At 41.0% G+C, this 23,620-nt stretch overlaps 1 protein-coding gene across 1 annotated transcript in view; it reads left to right on the top strand.

Moving 5' to 3' along the window:
• The window catches only part of LOC136676771 (A disintegrin and metalloproteinase with thrombospondin motifs 3-like), a 132,912-nt gene that overhangs the window by 2,971 nt on the left and 106,321 nt on the right, over positions 1 to 23,620 (top strand). Inside the window, exon 3 of the mRNA XM_066653987.1 lies at positions 397 to 803. Coding sequence (XP_066510084.1) covers positions 397 to 803 — 407 coding nt within the window. The remainder of the gene's footprint in view (positions 1 to 396; positions 804 to 23,620) is intronic.

Genomic DNA, 23,620 nt, shown 5'->3' with positions numbered 1-23,620 from the left:
GCAATAAAACGGATAAAACACTTCAACTTTATGTGACCATTCTCTCTAGTGGAAAATTAAATTGGAATTAAATTAGCTTGTTTCGTGCATTGTTTCTTGAATCTAGCACCACAATAGAACCTTGTGTTTCTTTAAGGAAACAAAGTAACTTTCTTAACATAAAAAATGTTACAGGCAGTGTTAAAGTAATTCTGTATTTTTCTGTTTATTTGTTCTGTTTACAATTAAACCTTTCCACTGAAATCACAGTGAAAGCTGTTATTTTCAAAACATGTCAAAAAATGTACAATTATTTTAGTGGTTATCTTAGAACGTGTTTCAAAAGTGTTGATACAGGCTATTGCTCCAACAGACAAGTTATGAATCACTCTCCCTCTCTTATTGCTGACACCTCAGATTTCTTGAAAAGCCGTTTGAAGGAGTACGGCCTGGTCAAACCCATCAGCACCGACTCTGAGGGCCACTTCCTCTCCCATCTCCTCTCAGCCAATCACAAGCAGCGTGTAAAGCGTGACATCCTTCTGGGCTCCGACTCTGCTCCTGCAGGAGAACGGCTGTTCTTCAACATAACAGCCTTTGGGAAAGAGTTCCACCTTCGGCTGCAGCCTAACAGGAGGCTGGTGGCCCCGGGTGCCATGGTGGAGTGGCACGACGAGATAGAGGCCCCTGGAAATGCCACAGAGAACAACACTCACACAGAGAGGATTCTGAGGAGAGAGCTCCTGAAGACGGACTGCACCTTCATCGGAGACATCACCGACGTCCCCGGAGCTTCCGTCGCCATCAACAACTGTGATGGCCTTGTGAGTTTAAATTTATGGTTACATTTCAACGTCCTTAAACAAGCAGGAAGTCATTTCAGCTGCTAAAAGTAGGAAAACATATTTATAAAAGTTACTATTTATAATTCTTACGTTTGTTTCTATAAAAAGCAGCTCACATAACAAAGTATCATATTTCTTTGTAGTCCATAAATGAATCAGCGTATGCTTCACAGAGTGGGTCTCCAACAAATAGGTGACCATATTCAAATATTTTAGCACAGTATTCTCATTGCCAGTATTATGACTGTTTTATAACATGAATATTTAATGTGTTTTCACACCCATAGTTTGTTTGTGCTGGTCCGATTCAATTCACGAGATTGTAAACTTTGTTAGTTTGTTTTCACACAGTGATAAATCAAAGTGCACCAAAATGCGTCACAACAAATCACGTGAGAATGTTCTCTTCGCTTGTTGGTCAGACATTTATGGGGCGGGAGCAAGAAAGTTCATACAGGAAGAAGCTCCTGTGTTGAGCCATTTATCTCAAACTTGAGGAGTTTACCTGATATTTGGGTCAAATCGAGGACGGATCACATTCTCACCACAAACAAACTGCTTCAGAGTTCGATTGGGACCAGGCTGAGACCACCTCCTCTCAAGGGTCTCGGTGTGTTTTGGTCTGCATCTGAGTGTGATTACTTCTTTAACACCTGCACAAATGAATCGCAACAAAGGTGTAAATAAATGAGTCAAATTTAATCAGACTACAAAGTGCAGGTGTGAAAACGCCCACTAATTTTAAAGAAGCTTTAAAAGGACACTCTCGCCAAAACAAAAAATGTAACCATAGCAGTGTGCAGTAGTTTCTGATATTCTCCGCATTAGGCCGTAGGTTTATATTTGTTTATAAAAGGTGAGACCGTCCAATAACTGCTGGACCTATTGAGATTAAGGTAAACTTTTTCAGTTCTTGAGTCTAATAACTACATGACTTTCCCATGGCTTCAATTATAATTACTAAATAATGAAGCAGGTCCTTCATTACATGTGTAAGTGAATAATAATCCCAGAGGTCAAGGGGTTGAATTAAGATAATATTGGGATTGTAACATGAGTCTTTGTAAAGCATAAGTGACCTGGAACTGATTAAGTCATACCATAACGTTTGTTCCTCTGTTAAAATGCTGAACTTGACGTCTGTGGTTGGCGCATCAGATTGGGTGGATTTCTTTTACGATTTGGTTATGGTTTGTGGAGTTTGTCGTCTATAGAGAATGTTGCAAAGTCACAAGAAACCTCCTGCCTGTTAGGCTTACCTCCCCCATGAAATATGCAGACTGCAGACTTAACTTCCTCTTTACGCAACATATACCCTGCTCGTAAACTTTATTTTTTTTCTGAACGGTGGTATGGTGTTCAGCTCATTGAGGCATGTTTCCTGCTTTTACAGCTTACAATTTTTACTGTGTGGTTAACAATCTTAGAAATGTAGTACATCTGCACCCAGGTGGCCACAGTCATAAAATTTTTGCTACTTACACTAAATGGCTAAAAGTTTGTAAACACTGATTTTTCTTCTGAAATTAAGGGCATTAACTGGTACGTTCCCCCCGTTTGGCCGCAGTAACACATTCCACTTTCTAGAAAGGAAGTTGGATCACTCCTGTGAGGATTTGATTGCATTCAGCCACATTCAAAATGTTGAGGTCAGGTACTGATTCTTAGTGATTAGTTCTTGATGAAACCCCCCGTCCATATGTCAATGCTGCATAGACCAATGCTGGGAGAATTTATACCCCTCTGGTTGACAATTAGCATTGAGTATTGTTACAGCGGGCTCATGGGCTGCTACTTTAGAGCGTCCCATTCTGTTGGCTTGCTTTTCTATGGGGATGGCACAAGTGCAGCTGAATGGCTTTGTTTAGCAATGGGTGAACATTACAGTCGCTGAATTCCCAAATTTTGATAAGGATATCTGTAGAGATTTGGACATATAGAGTTTGACCTAGAAACACATACATGCACCTCCTAACAATGACAATGCTACAAAGCTAACAAATAATGAAAACAGATAAATGATTTATTTTTATTCATTTTATGAGCCCAGTTTTCTTTGTGTTTGATGAGACACAGTATAATTGTCAAATCCTATGAATGTGAAAATAACTGTGATCAGCTTGAATAATAACAGTCATTATTCGTTTAAGAACTGACCTTTTTGAATTTAGCAAGAAATTGATAAATTTAGCATGAAAACAGCAAAAAATTTCAGTAATGTTACATTTGAACAAATTTTACCCTGAATTTCTATCTGTGATACATCAAACACTAAAAAGAAAAAAAAATCAATCCTTGTAAAATGTGCTGGGTGCGGCTACATAAACACTGGAAAAATCAATTGCAACTTTCTTGGTGCCTCCCCGCAGAGATTTTACGATTGCATGTAATTTAGCTCCTCACTGCTTAAATTTTGTAGCAGACTGGGTTCAGATCAGTTTACTTTAGAGACAGGGAGAAGAGAGAAAGCTGCATTTTCTTCCAGGCCTTTAACTTCCTTACAACACACCACACGCCTGGGGCAAATGTCCAAATTGATAGCAGAGTTGAGTGAACCTCGGGTGGCTCCAGGACACTGACAAATGAGCTGTAGCTCTCAGTCCTTGGGGGTTTGGACAAGACTGTGGCTAGAGAGCTGTGTTCCTCAGCTAAACACCAGCCCGGATGATGTTACTGAGGTTTGGGAGCATTGTACAGAGGATAAACTGAAGATTGTCAAACTCTGTAAACTTCCAGAGAGTCAGGATGTAAAAGATTAGAATCAGAAATATCAGTGCCTACACTTTATCATATAAAATCATTATGTCTTATTAGTAAATCTCCTATTGCTAACAGAATGCATGTTTGAATGACAGCAGAGCCCTAGTGAAAAAGATCTGTCAACTTTATATTCAATATTTTTCATTTAAAGTTAAATGGCCTGTTAAGAGCTTTTAATTAAGCAGAAGTAAATATGTATAAAGTTCTTATATGTCCAGTCCAGGATTCAGAATGAATTGGATCACTGTTTGCAATTTGGGGCACCATTAAAAAAGTCGTCTCAGATATTTTTCTCTTAGGAAAGAGCAAAATCACAAGTGAACACTGCAGATAATTACTACAGCAGAAATTACAGCATCATTTCTGCATTACAGCACACAGCAAAGTGCAGTATGAGTCCCTTGTTACTGAGCAAAGGACAGAGAAATAGTTTTGTGATAATGATGACCTCTGAGTCACTAAAAACCCAGCTTATCAACCTCTCAACTCTCAGGCAAAACACTACAAAAGACAGCAGCTCTGTACATTTAATAAGTGGGACCCCAAGGCATTTGTATAACTCTGCAGTTTTTCCAATGCTGAACTATTAAATGTGTGGTCACACCAAATTTTTCACACATCTATTGCTACAGAAAAGAAGCTTAATCTGAGCCATTAATGTGATTTTTTATTTGTGAGGCATGTTAATGGGTGTTATAACCAATTTACTGTTTTATGAGTTTCTAACCACTGTTATCTAAGTAGTTTCTCTGTATTTAATATCCCAGTAAACAATTAGCTGTGCCCTGTGAAGGACTGGCGCCCCCTACAGGGTGTATTCCCGCCTTGCGCCCAATAATTCCAGGTAGGCTCTGGACCCACCGCGACCCTGAATTGGATAAGGGTTACAGATAATGAATGAATGAATGAATGAATTAGCCGTTGATTCAATGTTGCAATAACGTAATGACTGCCGTCTAATCAACGTTCTCTTAAGGTTGAAAATGAAAGTTGAAAAGACGTCCAAACACAGACATTGAAAAGACGACTATTGGATGTATTTTGTACGTCCATTGATGTTATTAATTGGTCCCGAAATAAATTGTATAAAACGCGTTTTGGACGTCCACTGACGTTATCGATTGGTCACCACTTAACTAACTTATTAAGATGGATTTTGGACGTCCATTGATGTTTAAAATATGTCCTTGAAGGACAGACTACATTTAGACCTATTTTGAACGTCCAGGGACGTTCCTTGTTTATTGGGTTTCACATTATTTAGGAGACAGTAGGGGTTTATTTGCTTTCGATCTTCTTGCAGCATTTTTTTTTTTCACTTGTCATTTCCAGGCATCGAATGCTTTGTGACTATTTATTGTGATGTTTTGTTGCCCACCCAGTGTTAAACTGTTTTAATGTTTAATCTCAATATAAAAGTTTAGTTTAAAAGTTTTATCAATACGGTTATTAACATGAAATAGCCACACAGCTGGAAAAGCTACACATTTGAAAAAAGCTGACAGTGTGGGAAACTGTCAGCTGACTGTGGCTTGGGGTCAGTAGAGGTTGGGGTGGTTGCCAGTGGTGTTGAATTCTCCTGACACTAAGTTGACTTTTAAAAGCACAGCACACAATGAATTGCATATCTATTTAAATTAAATGAATCTAATCAAATTACTCACTCTCTTTCTCTCTCTCTCTCTCTCTCTCTCTCTCTCTCTCTCTCTCTCTCTCTCTCACACACTCTCTCCTCGCTCTTCTCGGTGTGCTGACTTTCTAAGATATACACCGTGATTGATGAAAATTAGGGATCAAGTGTAGCAAAGCTTTAGCAGAATCAGTGGCCTAGAGAAACCATCTCAATGCTTTGGTTGGACATCACTGTCACAAAATTAGACAAATGACTGCTGTAGCATGGGGCATATGACTCTATTTCTGTCTCTTCAGCTTTGTATGATGTAAGTTATTGCCTCATTTGTATATTTTTTGCACCACCAGTGCAGTTCATCAACCCACAAAGAGCTGTCAGTTATGAAATGAGAGTCATTCTTAATTATTTATATTTGTATTCAGTATGTTGCAATTATTCAGGAACGTGACCTCGGAAGTTAGAAGTACAACAAATGAAAACAAAAGCTCTTCTGCTGTTTGTTGTTCTGAATTATATGATTGGTACAGTGCCTGATACACTATGTGGACAGTATATAAGAAAAAACAGTTGATCGAACATTTGTTCTGAAATTAAAAGTGTTAATAGAGTGTTCATTCCAGGAACAGCTTCGACTTTTCTGGGAAGGATTCACACACTAGATTTTGGCACATAGATGTGAGGTTTTATTTGCAATTCCCTGTGAGATTGTTAGTGAAATCAAGTATTGATGTTGGATGAGTTAAACATTGGATTGAGCGCCATCATTCCACTGATCCACAGCCCAATGCCGGGGCGTTATATACTCATCTAGTCTAGGAAAGTACTTCTGATACAGAGCGTTCCATTTCATTTTGGTCTTTTTTTTAACAGATTGTGCACAATTAAATCCCTGTGTCCACGATGAGTGCTTTTTAAGTTTGCTGAATTATAACCAATTTCTTCAAACATTTGGACGTATATTAAATTTTGGTTAAAGAGAACAGAGTCTGGTTGGAGTGAATTTGTTACTGCATTAATTGGAGGACACACTCCCTGTTAAACCTTTCATTTCAGAAGAAACGTTGGATGAACATTCATATAGTCAGGTAATATGTGCATTATACTCTATAAATATGCATTGTCTTTGATGCTGACTATCAGTAGGTTGTCCTCCATGTGACTTTTGAAAGATATGATAGATAAACATGTAGATATATAAGCATTGTTTGGAAAAATTACAATTTGAATTAATGGAATTAAACTAACATTTTGTTGTTGCCTTATACATGCCATCTGAAAACATCAGTTTATACAAACACATGAAGGTCTTTGTGTCCCAAGGGTTTGCACCACCACCATCTCGGATCAAACGGTGCTCTTGTGGCCAGGCTTTGATGTAAAGTGGCACTCTGTCTTTTCTAGGTGTGTTTTTCACTGTTGTTAATTACAGCTGCCGCAGGTCTGGAAGTCTGTGTGAAGCCTGGGCGATTGGGCCTATGAAGTGGATACTTCCTCCCAATGCTGGAGCCCAGGGGGGAGATGTTGAGATGGTTAGAACCCCTGTGGAGGAGGAGCTCAGGGAGGAGTAATCTAGTTCATGCGAGACAAGCATGTTTCAAGGCTGTGAACATTCCTTTGAGAAAGTGAAGAAAATGAAGTTTTCAGAATGATGTAACACTTCTGTTCCTGCCATGCAAGTCTGCAAAATCCCAGAATGCCAGCTGAAGAACTGGAAGAAATAAACACCAGAAAATGACTCACTGGTGATGCAACTTGCTTAGATAGACGCAAAGATAGTTATTACACTTAGGAGCTATGGTTAACCCTTCAACTCTGACAAATACACTGCAATTTTTAGATCAATTTGTATCAGATTTAATGAATTTAACTGATATTAGGTTTGAGGTTGTAAACAGGATTTTTTAAATGAAGAATTCTTAGTTCTTGGCCATCACAGCATTCAATGGGTATAAAAGGTGAATATTTTGTAGCATTTCTGTCTTTGTTAAGGGGTGTGTTATGCTAAACCGTCTGTGATTGGCTGGTTTGCATGTCAGTCAAATGGTCCTTATCAAATTTGGCACTTCTTGCAACCTACAGGCTCTGGCTTTTGAGGTTGTAGTATTTCACTGAAGTATTACACAGATAACAGTGGAATTGCTTTCATCTTGGGGATTATTTTCAAACTGATATTTAAATGAATGATGGTGGAAAATATGTAATGCAGTTTTCTGAGAAATTGCGCTAGCAGTTGGTAATATTGGTTTTTATAAGCTTTTTTTCCTGTGTTAAAATTGCTCTCCCAGTGCAGACCTCACAGCCATTGCTTCATGCTTTGGGCTAATATGGCTATCCTGGTTCAGAGAGCCTAACATATGGTTCGTTGCTTTGGGCAAGTGTGGCTCTCCTATTTTAGACACCCTGCTCATGACTTTAGGCTTTGAGTTAAAATGGCTGCCGTCGTTCAGAGACCCTTAGCCATGGCTCCATGCTTTGGGTTAAAATGGGTCTCCTGGTGCAGAGACCTTGGCCAAGGCTCCATGCTTTGGGCTAATATGGCTCTCCCAGTGTAGAGACTCTGGCCATAGATTTATGCTTTGAGTTAAAAAGGGCTATCCTGGTGCACAGGGTAGCAGAGACGCTTAACTATGGCTCCATGCCTTGAGATAATGTAGCTGTCTTAGTGCAGAGACCCTTAGTTGTGGCTGCATGCTTTGGGCTAATATGGCTCTCCTGGTGCAGAGACGCTGGCCATGGCTCCATGCTTCAGGTTAATATGGCAGTTGCTATTACTGGCGGCCAATTCTTTTATGTGTTCTGCAGTGCTCCAGGCCCAGAGTGCTGAGGGATGCTGCCCTGTGTGAGCTGATGATCTGAGGCACTTTTCTACACACTCTGGCAGGGCTTCACACAAACAGCTGGGCACGAGCCAGAGCCCTCGGCGCCCAAACCGCACCTTTTGTCCAGAGCTTAGTGCTGCTAATGACTGGCAGAGGTGAGGCGCTGTTCAGTCGGCCGACTGGAACCCAGAGCAATTTTACTTGTCCGCACTGTCCACGTCCCTCTGATCCATGTCCCTCTGATTCACGTGCTGATACAGAGAAGCCTTTGAACCTGTTTCCCTTGCCCAGTTCATGCCTAGCATTCCTCTGGAGGAACACAAAGAGTTTAGTGTTAAAATCGATGCTGTTTGTAGGGTCTTTCTGAGACTTTTTGGCAGCTTCTGCTTATCCACTCCTATAAACCAGGGCTGTCATTTGTCTGATCATTACTCGGTGCTTAGTGGACTACCGTTTATTTACATTTGCGCTTAAGTGCAATGCAAATGGAGAGCATTGGAAGTCACCTCTGACCTGTTATGTCATGCTAGTGCCTTCTGCAAAGCTCTACCACAGACGTGGAACCATGGTCCATGACCTACAAAGGAAAAACAGGAAGGAGTTCACATTACCTCAAGAGTGGTGTTCTGATCTGCACATTTTTTTCCCACAACATTAGCTGTGTCCCAATTGGGCACTTAACACTAATTCTAACTAGTGTTTGAGTATGTAATATGTAGTATAATCACGTTTCAAAATTGAGTTTCTCAAAAAATCCAGTGCATACTTAGAATCAGTCGATATTTGAGTATGGAAACGATGGACAATATGGTCCCGCAATCCATTTGAAAATAGAAATGGAGGAGCTTCTCATGTCTGGAAAATGTTGGCTGTCACAAACAGTGCTTTACTCCCTACATAAAGCACGTCACAGATTATAAATCTACTATTACGACACACAGACAGTTTAATGCACAGTGCATTAAACGGTGGACAGAGGAACGTTAAGCTTATATTGAACACACATTATTTTACTATCTGACAAGCAATGCACTATTTTGATGCTGAGATCATTACTTTTTGACCTACACTATGCACTACGAAGTGTGGAGGGAGGTATTTAAGAACTTTGAAAAAAAATGGTGGACAGCTTGCAGCTGCAGTTTAGTATGGCATGTGTAGTAAGAAACAGTGTATTTTGTTTTATGCAATTATTTTGTGTACCGCCAAACTGACATTTTTAAGGTTAGTACATAGTACATACAGTATAGTATTAGTGTGTAGTACAAAATTGCGATGCAGTCATGTTTTTCTTCAGTTAGGACAGATGTGTTTGATATATCATATCATATCATATCATATCATATCATATAACATTTAAAAACACTAAATACATATTCTTTCATAATCTTTATGACACAGTGCAGCAGCAATTAGGGAAAAAACATTAACCATTTATATCATGTTTAATCTCATTCTTTCATCACTTTCATCACACCTCTTGCTGATGCCTGGCATAAAGCATCTTCTATAACTGCTTCATTCTGATCAGGGCTGGGTCCTTAGCCTATACAAAATCACTGAGATCAAGGCAGGAACATCCATTGGGCATGGCACCAGCCCATCACAGGGCATCACACATTCACACAATCATTCACACATCTGTGGACAAACTCACAGCACCGGAGCACCTGGAGGAAACCCACGAAGACATGGAGAAAACATGCTAAATCCCTCACAGACAGTGACCCATGTTGGGGGCTGAATCCAGAACCCCAGCCATGTGGCAGGAACACTACCTGAGGTGACACTGTTTATCTCGTCTTTTTTAAAGTGTGTAATTTTGTTGTGTGTACCTTAAAGTAGCTGAAAGACAGTGGGATTTAAACTTAATGTTAACCCTGTAATAAAATTTTGGATTGAATATATTACACTGATAGATGTATGGACACAGTAGCGTACTGTGGCTTGTGTTAAAAAATAGAAGTAGTCAGAAGATCTGTGCTGCAGCGACTGGCTGCTCAGTCACGTGTAGATTTCTGCAGCTGATTTTTTTTGTGTTTATTCTGCTTGGCCATCAAAGGAAGTTTCCCTGAAGTTCTGCTGCGTTAATCTACTGCTAAGTGGCAGTGATGTGCAGCTCCAGCTGATGTCTGAGTTTGGCTAATTGGTATTTCAGCAGTGACTGCTGCCTGATCACTTGGTGTTATTGCCTGAAACAAGAAAGAAAGGAAAATTTAAAGGAAAGTTTTATACAGAGAAACTATTAGAGACCTGAGGAGTCTGCTCTAGAAAGTGAGGGAGAGGGTTCCTCAGGCTGCTGTGCACTTCTGAGTGTATTTACTGCATCTTTAAAGGAACATTTTAACTGGCCTGTCCCTGCAACCCTTACCAACGTACGAACTTTGTGAACTCTGCAGTTTTTATGTAAAGCACTGGCTCTCTGAACTCTAAAGGCAGCCATCTGGGGAGAACACATTTTTCACCAAAAATTGGCTCGACTCAATGACTCCTTTCAGCATCCATGACTAAAATCAGGTAAAGTTTGGACCATGGGAGACGCTCCTGGCACATGAGGCAGGGAAGAATAATTGACCTAAATCGAGACCCTCGGGAAGCCCGCCACGCTTAATGTTAACTGTTACCTCACTCAAGAGGTGCTAAGTACACAAAGTGCCTTCCACTTCTCCAAGCTACTTTGACAAACAAGCTGCTTTTGCTAGATGGGAGGTTATAACAGAGAGCATTTATCTGCACATTTCTTAAGAAGCACCTGCTCTTTGAAGCAGCACCTTTTAAAAGTTCCCTCTTTTTGTCAAACCGTAGAGTGGTGTAATCTGTTAAGCTGTTCTTTAAAGGCGCAAACTCACAGACTTAAAAAAAACATCAAATCCCAATAACTGTCTACAACAGTTAAAGCGTTTGCTTTTGTGACAAGAAAAAAAATTAGGCCCTAAATTCTTGACGTAAACTGAAATGTCTACCTCTAAAGTTGCTTGTAAGCAGTTGCACATCCCAAAAAGACATGGTTTTTTGAAGCAAAAGAACACAAACATAACCGTTAGAGCAGATGATCTAAAAATATGGTAATGTTACTACTGTTAAGCATCAGACTTGAATTAGTCTTGATTGCCACTGTTAAAGCAACACTATTGGTTTGGTTGTTTATGTCTTCCCAGTTGAGGAGTGTTATTCACTGTTGGTTTCCTACCATCCTTTAAAATGACGTAGTGCAGTTTCTGCAGTGCTGAGCGCAGAGTAGCAGAGTTCACTTCCTATTACAGGTTAGGGAATCGTCACAATGGTTTTGAAGCTGTAGTTGTAATGTGAAACTACACAGTGTTGCTTTACGAATGGTTTAGCAGGTTAAAATTACCCTTACAATCTGTCAGCTGATTATCTGCCCTTGTGCTAAAAATACAAATCAAACACTGAAGCTAACTAAAGCCTACATAATAAAAAAAGCCCAAAAACACAAAGCACTTCCAACTTGCGAAGTCCTCCACCAATAATTTTGGCAGTGTGGGGAAACACAAAAATTCTCTCTGGGTTGTTTACGTTCATGATCTCCATGTATTTTGAGGTGGAAGAGTATAATGTTTGAACATGGCTGAAGTAGAACTTGTCTTTAAATTTTTATTCACTGTTTGATTTAATGTTTGGTTTTGTAGCACTTACAGTAATGCAGATAACTGTCTGCTGAATTTGGAGATATTTCCAAATTCTCTGACACAGCAAAAATAAGTCAATGTTACCTATGGAGCAGGGATAGATCAATATCTTCACCTCAGTTCATGCTTTTGAATGTTTAGAGTTCTCTCCATTGTCTTAAAAAATGACAGATGCTATTTTTCTGCCATGAGCAGAGAGAGAGAGAGAGAGAGATAGACAGAGAGAGAGAGAAAGAAAGAGATAGAGAGAGAAAGAGAGAGAGAGAGAGAGAGAGAGAGAGAGAGAGAGAGAGAGACAGACAGAGAGAGAGAGAGACAGAGAGAGAGAGAGAGAGAGAGAGAGAGAGACAGACAGAGAGAGAGAGAGACAGAGAGAGAGAGAGAGAGAGAGAGAGAGAGACAGACAGAGAGAGAGAGAGACAGACAGAGAGAGAGAGAGAGAGAGAGAGACAGACAGAGAGAGAGAGAGAGAGGTCATACTGGTCACATACAGTGACCATACATACACATTAAACCAGTTTAAGCACTAGTGTTGGTCTGTTATATTTGGAGCCAGTGGATTACAGTAAAAATCAGTGATGTTTGAAAACTATTGTGGCACATGTCACTGTAGATTCTGAAGCTGTAAACAGGCTGACATCTGTAACAGGGCAAGGAACACCATGCTACAAGATCCACCCTGACCTGCCGCAAGAAATGCAAGCCGAAGTCCTGACATGAACTTCCCTGAAGATCTGTCAGTAGATAATAAACATGCTGTGCATGCAACATGTCTGAAGGATATCACAGAACTGGAAGTGTTTTGTAAGGAACAGTGTGTAAGTATCTCCTAAAACAGGCTCCCAGCTGACCACCATTTACAAGTTGTGATATGCCTTAATTTGTTTCCTTGTATTTCCTATCAGTTTTCTTTACCACAGCTATATAATTTCAGCTAGAATTTGGTACCAGCATCTTCTGAAGGCAAATGTGGCAAAGTATGGGCTTAGTAGGTGTCTAAACCTTTGCATACTGTTATCTTCCAAAGGCAAAGGTAGCACTGACTAGATATTACATATTATTAAGTGCCATATTTAATTGGTTTAATGACTTTAGCTAGAGAAGGATTACAGAATTACACATTGCCTTCTAAAGGCTGACAGTATATTAATGATATTTCTTATCCCTTTTTATCCCATATTAAGAATTTCTTGCATATTCAAGAAGAGATTTTAACACATTCAAGACTAAAAAAAAAGTTCTCTTTGATTTGGAGCGAAGTGGAGCCAGTTTCTTTTCCCCCGTGAAGTGCAACCAGGCACAAAAGGTGTATTCACTAATAGTTATTGATGTGCCTTGTTGATTCAGCCGAGGAGCTGGCCTGTTGCAGAGGCCTGACCCCTGAGCTGTTTTGGTTTACGGTTTTGAGGTCCAGTAGGGGAGGTGCCCAAGGATATGCAGAGCCAAGCTGCTGCTTTAAGTTTGCTTAAACAGAAAACCAAGGCACGAGGTCTAGCTGTGTACCAGGCACTTTTTTTTATTGATATATTTATATTTATGCATTTTTAATCACAGCCTCTCCAAATTTCAAACACCAGCCTACGCTTTCTGTTGTTGCTTTGCACATTGGCTCTATTCAGCAGCAGCACTTGGTTTATTTTTGGTTTAACCAGTAAAGGCTCACCACCACTCAGAGCTCTGGGGAAATGTTTGCTCTTTTTTTTTATTTTTTAATTTATGTTTCTTTTTCTCTTAAAAACACAAAAAGTAATGAATGACACAGACTTTATTCCCATGTTGGAAACGAAAATGAGGGTGCGAACTGCGGCTGTTATTTTTTTGCAGCTTACATTGGATTGTTTTGATCAAATATGTTTTCTGAAGAAAGATTTGCTCTGGTTACAGCTCATTGGGATATGGGTTCTTTTTTAAATAAATCAAGGAGTCATGTTTGAATCACTGTAAAGTAGACGTTTATTATCTTCATTTTCATTAGACCCCTTGAAACACTTGTACTCGTGTTTATTGAGATGCAGAAAGACAGAGGTGCTTCTTCTTTCTCATCTGTGGGATGGGTGTTTTTTCTTCTCTCTTGGAGAGAAATTGGTCTGTGTAATTTTTTTTGCTTAAGGTTCCTTTTTAAGGAGGGATGAAAATGGCAGGTAATGATGACGAAGGTTTGCACACATTTCTAAACCAAATATGCCTTGAAATGTGGAGGGTGAAAGGTGGCAGTGTCTTGGGTAGTTTTTTTTTTTTTTCGAAGGTGGCGGAGCCTTTTTTTAAAGCGCGTTCATAGCGCCTCCTTAAGAAGTTCATACTGGAGGGCCGTCTTAGAAAACTGGACCCCTTCAGCTGAATCCCATATGTTTGTGTTGGCCAGACGGGTGTCTGCTTGGCCGGCCCTGATGCTGGGAATATTAAAGCTGATGGAACACAGAACGCTTGATCCCTTTTTGAGGAACACTGCCGTTTAGGGGACGGCCAGGCTGTGTCCAGTCACCTGCCTTTGTCCACCTCACAGCAAGCCCCTCGTTGCTGTATTTGGCCTGTGAATTGGCAACAGTGCCGCCTGACTGATGGTTTATTACCTTTTTTTGTTCTAACTTGGACGTAGACTTGAAAACTGCTTAAAGCATGTGCTAAGATTTTACATGAATCTACTCGCCACAATCCCACATATCCCTAGGTTGTTTTCTAGACGTTTCTGTAGCATGTGTTCTCTTTGGCCAGTTATGGAATGCTAGGCATGTTGGGTGTCCAGACAGCTCTGAGCTCATCGGACTTTCTGGTTTATACAGCCTTAGAACCATTACATATTCATTATGTAGCACTCCAGATAAACCCTGTAGCTCATTTTTTCCTATTTTAATTTATTTCTTCTTTTACACTGTCACCTCTTGTTGTGGTAGCAGATCATTTGTGACCCACAACTTTGGGAATTTATTTGAGGGATCAGTTAGTTAGTCTCTCACTGTTAGCTTTAGCTTAGAGAGTATTTTAGTTTGTGTAGACTGAATATCAGTCACTGTCATATTATAATACATCAGAATGCCTGGAAATTATTTGCTAAACATGTGGTGGCTGAGATACGATGACTACAAAGACTGGCTTCAACAAGACAAAGCAAATAAGCAGACATTTGACATTGGAAATATGAGTGCATCTGCATTGAAAAGCCATATGGGCGGCACGGTGGCTTGGTGGTTAGCACGTTCGCCTCCCAGCGCTGGGATCTTGGGTTCAAGTCCCATCTGGGTGGAGTTTCCATGTTCTCCCCGTGTCTGCGTGGGTTTCCTCCGGGGTCTCCGGTTTCCTCCCACAGTCCAAAAAACATGGAGGGTAGGTGAATTGGCTTCTGTAATAACTGTCCTGGTTTGTGAGTGAATGTGTGTGTGCCCAGATATGGATTGGCGCTCTGTCCTGGGTGAAGTCCTAGTGCCCGATGCAGTCCTCCAGGTGGACGGTCGTTCCTGGTCGAGAGTACGCTGTGCGCGTTTGGCTGCCGCTTCTCACCAGTGTGTGTGAATTGAGCGTTCTGAGCAGTGTAGATTGTAAAGCGTCCTTGGGTGTCTAGAAAGGCGCTATATAAGTGTAACGATAATAATAATAATATGAAATGAAGCAAACATTGTGAACTCATGGGGGTGGGGGTCTTTCACTTAAGATCAGGCTGTGTACTTCGGAAATATATATATATATATATGATAGAGAGATCATTTAAGACATGATTGCCTTGATAAAAACAGCCCCTGATTTTGCTGAGAAGGCTGAGTGAACAGGACATTTTCCGTGGACAGCCAAGTAAAACAGCAAGAGAAGACTACAAAGGAGTAACACAGTGAACTTGAGTATGTTAAAGGGGACATATTATAAGTTTTTCCACAGTTTAGCGCAGCACCTGGAGTCTTAATGAATTGTCTGTGACATGCTTTGCTCTAAACGACACAAAGATCAAACAACACAGCACCATTCTCTCCCTGTCTAAACAGCCCTGGTCAGAATGACCAGTTTCAGCGCCTTTCCTTTTAAATGAGAATGAGTCACAGGAGTGAGGAGCAGAAGCTGGATTTTAATCTCTCGGTCCTTTTTCCCCCTCCACTCTCATCTTTGAGGTCCGGCGCTGTGATTGGACAGACTCAAATGAGAAGGCAGGACAGTTCTAAAGGCATTGTACTCTTCATAAGAAGCGGAGCAAAATCAGAACAGCTCGTTTTATTCAGTGTTTTCTGAGTTAGGCAGGACATATAAAAACATACCGTGTGGTCTTATTTCAAAGTGAAGGAATGATAAGGACGATAAGGTAGGACGGCACACAATTAACTCATCTAATTGTTTACGGTCATCACATTTAGTCTTGGCCTTAGCTAGGAGCTTTAACATCTGCACGTTTACGATACCTTACTAATATTGTGCGTCTGAAAATTTTAAACAGCTACCACATGCAGCCCATTATTGGCCTAAATTTATAGCATGCGTTTCTCTGCTGCCACTCTGTAATCTTCAGTAAAAACAGATGCATTTCAGTTTAAATTCCTTTTGCTGTAGGTTTTCAGTACTACCATATTTAGTCTTTGGTCCTGCAGTATTTAGTCTTAGGTCTTCGTAACTCTTGAAAAGTCTTTGAATTTGAACTTGCACACACACCAGCTGCTCCTGAGAGTCCAGTTCTATCAGCAAAGCTTTCTTATACCAGTTTGTGCACAGTTGAACACCTTTGCCAGCAATAGGTTCATCTTTAAGTAGTGGAAGAAAGTACTTCTTTCATGAGAAAAGGTTTTTACAAACCTTTTGGACATAGTTTATTAAGAATCCAGGTGACCCATTTATCCCAGGTTGTGGGTGCAGGCCTGTGGTAAAAATGGGTTTGCTGACCCGTAATGTGTTGAGTTGAAAGGAAAACCCTTCCTACACAGTAATAATCAGAGCAGAACTGTGGTGTTTTATCCTGGCTCTATTAACTGGCCTTTCCCAGGAGCACATGACTCAGTCTTCAACAGTTATGGGCATACGAAAACATCTCTGCCTCACGTCTTGGGTTTGAGTGTAAGAGTGATCATTGCATATTAACTTTCTATTTAAGAGCGGGTGGGGGGCTCCCTGCCTCGGGTTTGGAGAGGGATAATTAAGACCAGCTCATTCCTTACACCACGCAAAGCTCTAGACTTCCTGGTGAGGGTTTAAGAGAGACCCAGATTATGAATCTACAGCAGTAGAACAGTGAGTGGGGCCTAGAGCCACAGTGTCTGGGTTTGTGAATGAAAGACCCCTGATAAACAGTCAGATGACAGTTGTCTTCTATAAAAGATAAACCTCACCCCAAGAAGGGCGTCCAAGACAGTTTGTCTTCTCTTCGTTTCAGTAACATCTACTTTTCTTTGTGTGAAGGGACATTGTGTGAAGGATTTGACTGTGTTCTGCTACATTAACATTAGAGAGGTCAGGTTTATATGGACCCTTCTGGACCCTTGAGGTTAGGTTCATGACTATTGGCAGGTTCATTTTAGTGGGAGACACTTTCCGGTGGAGATGGTAAAAGCTGTGTGTGAATTTGAAAACCTGTGTCCACTTAAAGGAGCACTAGGTAATATTTTGACCTTAAAGTTACAGCTTCAAATTTACTGCGATGATTCACTGGCCTGTAATAAAGAGAATAGGGCCTCTGTCACTGATTCTCTGGGCTCAGCTCTGCAGAAACTACACTATGTACCTTGTGGAGGAGGGTAGGTAACACTACCTCTCCCCTAGATTTCAGGACAGTGCTGTAAATGTGAATTACATTATGGAACTCTAGGGGGAGCAAAGGAGAAAAAAATAGTGTTCTTTTAAATGAGTTGGTAGTATAACAGTTTACGGAAATATTCCAAAGGTGGTATGAGCTGACATTTGAATGTGTATCTCAGGAGCCACTATTATAAGCTCCGCTGGGCTGCTAAGAAAGAGATAAGCTCGGCTCTGTGAAAGCCAAAAATACCTGCTCTATTTTCTATCAGTTTCTGTTTAGTCAGAACTGCGTGGAGCTGTATGGGGGTCTCCTGCCACTCAAGAGTCCTCAGTTGCTCACGGTTAGCGGAGCAAATCTGGAGCAGGCGTGGGTAAGAAGGCCCCACAAGCGTAGAGAATGGAAGGGATTAATTTCCCCCAGAACCCTTTGACCGTATCAAGCGCTCTGTATCTGCACCGATGTGTTGTCACAACACAAAAGCAGAGTTCCAAATGAAAAGCCAAAGCTCAGAACTAGCAGACAAATACGCAGGCTAACTATAACTCCCACCTGTGATGTTTCTAAAGGCATGGGTTGAGTCTGTTGATAAAAGATTTTGTTGTTTTGAATTGTGGGTATGAATGGGTCAAACTCAACCGACTCGAAACGACTTCTCACTCATTTCACTGGGGTGTGGGATCGTAATTTGTGTGGCATTTATACAGCTGTCTTCCCACATTCGCACTTCACTTGCCTTGGGCATGTGGGCAATTGTTCTTGGTGAATAGTTGGTAAGGGTGGTAACTGTATTTTTGTATTTGTGCTCTTCAGTGAGAAAAAGAGTGATTGAAGTGGGGCAAAAACTCACAGTTCTCTACTGAGCTCTCGGTCAGATGTCCTTATAAAGTGCAAATTAGGAGAAATCACATTGCTTCCATCGAGGCTTGTTGGAGTGGGTGAGTATTGATGGGGCTTGTTAGTGAAGGAGAGAGACAGAGAGAGATAGAGCGAGAGAGAGACAGAGAGAGAGAGAGAAAGAGAGGAGCAAATATATTAGGATGGACAGAGAGCAACAGACAGGAGCACATATGTCTGCTATGATGAAGGGAGAGAGAGAGAGAAAGAGAGAGAGAGAGAGAGAGTGAGAGAGAGAGAGAGAGAGAGAGAGAGAGAGAGAGAGTTACAGACAGAGAGAGAGAGAAAAAGAGGAGCAAATATATTAGGATGGACAGAGAGCAACAGACAGGAGCACATATGTCTGCTATGATGAAGGGAGAGAGAGAGACAGAGAGAGAGAGAGAGAGAGAGAGAGAGAGAGAGAGAGAGAGAGAGAGAGAGAGAGAGGAACACATGTCTGCCATGATGAAGGGAGAGAGAGAGAGAGAGCGCTAGTCTTCCAGCACATTCCAAGGCCCAGCTCTGAGAGGCTGGTCTGTGTACATGAGGCCATCTCTGGGGCTGGGGCTCTGGCTAAAAGAGCTGCTTTAAAAGAGCAAGGAGGTCAGTGTGCACACACCCTACACACACACACACACACACACACACACACAAACACGCTTCCTCACAGTCGCACTCAGTGACACATTCACAGAACAAGGGCATGTGTACATATACTTTAGAGAACTGCATATGACCGTGGTGTGAAAGATATATCAATCACTGCAGCCATGAGAGCAAAACCTTACGCCTGAGGATTTGTGTGCTTTTTGTTTATGAACTAAAATATTTAGTTGTTTTCAAGGGTGTAAAATGCACACTTTACTTGCAGACTTGATAACAGCTGTGTGTGTGATAAAACTGGATATTTGCAGTTATCCTTGTTTTATTATCTGTACAAATACCGACTGTAGGCTTAGTGAGGTACTGAGCAATCATAAGCCTCCAGAACCACTTCTGTGCACCTTTACAAAGATTCTACAATTGTCTTGAAGTGTGAGTGAAATATTTTACAGCTGAGTCCATGACCTCTCCACTTCAACCACCACCACCACCAACCAATTAACTATGCACACAACACAAATGTTGGTGGTGGTGGTGGTTGAAGTGGACAGGTCATGGACTCAGCTGTAAAATATGGTGATGAATAATGCATCTTCATCATCATTATCTTTTTGAATGATGCATCTGAATATATACGTTTTTCCCTACATCTCTGTAGTTGAGAGACATAATCAGTCAGCATTGTTTTTGCTAATGCATTTTCATTGAATACACACCACTAACCAGTTTCCAGGGCTATTTTCTGAGAAATGTCTCTAGATTGAAATGCAGATGTCACCCCCTGTTCCTCTCGAAACACTGTCTAGTTGAGTAGTGTCGGATGTTCCTGACAATCTATACACTTTCCTCTGTTGATTTAGATCCAAATTTTGTATCTATACATTTCTTATACTCCCTGATTAATTACTTAATTCATTCATTGTCTGAAACCATGGTGAGGCCGGAGCCTACCTGGACCGTGGGAGGAAACTGGAGCACGCACACGTACACAGGGAGAACACACCACACTCCTCACAAACAGCCACCCGGAGGAAACCCACGCAGACACAGAGAAAAAACACCACACTCCTCACAGACAGTCACCCGGAGGAAACCCACGCAGACACAGAGAGAACACACCACACTCCTCACAGACAGTCACCCTGAGCGGGACTCGAACTCACAACCTCCAGGTCCCTGGACAGGTACTGTCAAGCTCTATTCAAGAATACAAACATAAGACAGCAGATGTAAATGCAGAGATGGTTTTAATGACAAGCACAAAGGTGATTTAGATGGAAAAACTGAAACGCTGGATAAAAAGCACTCAAAAAAAAAAAAAAAACGACAACCAGTGAAACAGGAAGATATTTCCCCTTATAATGGGGAAAAACACAGAACACCTGGACAACAATCAAAGGACACGTGACAAGGATGTGGCTAAGTGAACACAAGGACGAAGGGGAGCACATGGCTAATGAAAACAACAACAAAAGCATGCGGGATTAAAATAAATGAATGCAGAAAAATCAGAACAAAGCAGAGAGAAGGAAGAAGACAGGAATGAAAATGACGCTAGTATGACATACAAATATAGATAAAATATATATATATTTTTTTCACAAATAAAGACTGTGATGCAGCAGGTAGTGTCGCAGTCACACAGCTCCAAGGACCATTTCCATTCCCGCTCCCGGTTACTGTCTGTGAAGAGTGTGGTGTGTTCTCCCTGTGTCTGTGTGGGTTTCCTCCGGGTGACTGTCTGTGAGGAGTGTGGTGTGTTCTCTCTGTGTCTGCGTGGGTTTCCTCCGGGTGACTGTCTGTGAGGAGTGTGGTGTGTTCTCCCTGTGTCTGAGTGGGTTTTCTCCGGGTGCTCCGGTTTCCTCCCACAGTCCAAAAAGACACGTTAGTAGGTGGATTGGTGACTCAAAAGTGTCCGTAGCTGTGAGTGAATGTGTGTGTGTGTGTGTGTTGCCCTTTGAAGGACTGGCGCCCCCTCCAGGGTGTATTCCCGCCTTGCGCCCAATGATTCCAGGTAGGCTCTGGACCCACCGCGACCCTGAACTGGATAAGCGCTTACAGATAATGAATGAAAGAATGAATGAAGACTTTTGCAAATCTACAATTTTTCATCAACTGCAGATCTTGATAAAATATTCTACAAACACATAATCACACACAAACCATGTGGATTGGAAGCTTAGAATGTGCACTTTCTACAGCATTTCTGTGCTTGTTTCAGTGTGGTGCATGAAGTAATAAATAATATAGCTTTATAGCTTGCACAATGACTGTGACAAATGTCACTACTTAGGATCACTGGGGATTTACTTTGATTTCAGAAATGGAGAAAGGAAAACGAAGACAAAGCTGTGTGCACCTTTTGCACAGAAAGAAATATCCATGTTGTTCCATTTGTTTCCAGTCCTAAAACAGACCACACGTTAAGGTTTGGGTTGAAAACAAAAAAGAAAGGCCTGTATGGGCTTGGAGATAAGCCACCATTTTTATTCAGCGTCCGTCTTTGTCTGTGTGGATGTGGTATGTGAACATGGTTTGTGGTACCAGCTCTTAAAAATGGATGTTTACATGTTCCACAAAATGGACGCGTGCAGAACACAAACATTTCATTACATCCGCTCAGAGACACTTTTCTTCAGAAGGACACCTGCCAGAGCAGATACACACCCACACACTATACCCCCCTCTCTGCTACACAATAATGTCGTCAAAGGACTTCTGCACTCTGTATGTACAGAAAAAAAAGGCTCTCAGTTTAAATGATACGTTCGGACTCTCCACATATATCGGCAAGTGAATGGCCACTTCAGGTCTGCTAATGAAGAGATATTAATTACACGGCCAGACTCTCTCTTCCTTTTATTATTATCCTCAAACACATTCATCAGTTCAGTGTGTGTATATCCTTTTAGAAAATGAATGCAACCAAGTAATTCCGGTCAATAAGAAGCCTTGTTAATCGAGCTTAATGTCAGCCAGTAGCTCATTAATTCACACAATCACAGACATGTTTACAAAAGGCCAATAGCTTTGTTTTTCTCAAACTTTGATATAAAATATAGGTTTTGTTGAAGCTATAATACGTCTTCATCACGGTATAAAAATTGTTATGGCCTGTATGTGTCAGAGATTTCGTACTAAACCTGTTTTAAACATGGCCACCCCATGTGTGGGGCCCAAGGAATGGAGCAAAAACAGGTTAATTCACTGCCTTCAAAGCAGTTAGATAATTCATATCATACGAGGTGCATTTTATGTTAAAAGTAATACTATTATAAATGTATATATTTATTGCCTGAAAAAGCGGTTCCTTTGTGTCCGTGTGTATTACAACAATTCTGGCCAATTACAAGCTTTATCCAGCATAATCTGCGCTAGCAGACGCTAATTAGCTTGTTCAGTCTCACACTGCTGTTTACACAAGGCCATGCTGTGTATTTTAGCTCCTTTTCATAGAACCATCAAAGAAATGTAGAAAAAAAAATTCAAAACAATAATGAACCTTACAGCTAATGGTACTGCAATTAAAGAACGGAGGAAACCTTCAAAAGCGCGACCCTTTGTTGTGCACAAAGTCTTTTCTGTGTTTCAGGAAATAACTGGGCTATTTGCACTAGTTTTACTTGAATATGACAACCGCTTCTTTTCAGTTCACCATTAGAAATCACACTTGTTGTGTGATTAATATATACACTTAATTAAGTGTAAATACACTTAGTGCATTCATTGATTCATTGTCTGAAACCGCTTATCCAATTCAGGGTCACGGTGGGTCTGGAGCCTACCCGGAATCATTGGGAGCAAGTCAGGAACACACACTGGAGGGGGCGGCCATCCTTCACAGGGCGACACGCACTCACGCGTTCATTCACAAACTCACACCTACGAGTCGCCAATCCACCTACCAACGTGTGTTTTTGGACCATGGGAGGAAACCCACACAGACACAGGGAGAACACACCAAACTCCTCACAGTCAGTCACCTGGAGGAAACCCACAAAGACACAGGGAGAACACACCAAACTCCTCATAGTCAGTCACCCGGAGGAAACCCACACAGACACAGGGAGAACACACCAAACTCCTCATAGTCAGTCACCCGGAGTGGGACTCGAACCCACAATTTCCAGGTCCCTAGAACTATGTGACTGCGACACTACCTGCTGCGCCACATACACCTAGAAGCACCAGTTTTCAAATTGTTTATAAATTGTGATGATATTAGCTGTTATTTTTGATCTGGAATGTTCTAGATGTTGTGGGTAAACAGCATATTGCCACTCTCCAGTGAAAAACATGTATCCCATGTTTGTTCATTTTTAGTTTACTACTTCACTTGAACACAGCATCTGTCCTTCACATTGTGTACAAGTTTCATGGGGAATGGGCTCCAACATTTTTGTAACAAAATCGTTTTACATTGATTTCCAATAAAAAAAAAAAGTTTTCCCCCTGTCCTGGAGAGTTTTTTTTAGACATAGGTATGTTTCATTGGACAGCAAGGACTTTTTTAAAAGGGATAAACTGTTGGTGATTTGTTGAGGATTAGGCTCTGTGTATTGACTTGTGAATAATATGTGGCTTTTTAAATTTTATTTATTTATTTTTACATATTCACAAAATGCTCCTCAGTGGTTTTTGCATGCGCCCTCATGTTTGGTTCATGTGTCAGGCCTGCAAAGGTTAGAAAGGTTTTAATGATGACATAATGAATGGTGGTGGTTTTCTTGGACTGTGTGAAACAAACAATA

Source organism: Hoplias malabaricus, chromosome X2 (assembly GCF_029633855.1).
Source record: "Hoplias malabaricus isolate fHopMal1 chromosome X2, fHopMal1.hap1, whole genome shotgun sequence".
NCBI lineage: Eukaryota > Metazoa > Chordata > Actinopteri > Characiformes > Erythrinidae > Hoplias > Hoplias malabaricus.
Note: the sequence above shows the minus strand (reverse complement) of the source record. Positions and strands in the feature narration are given on the sequence as shown.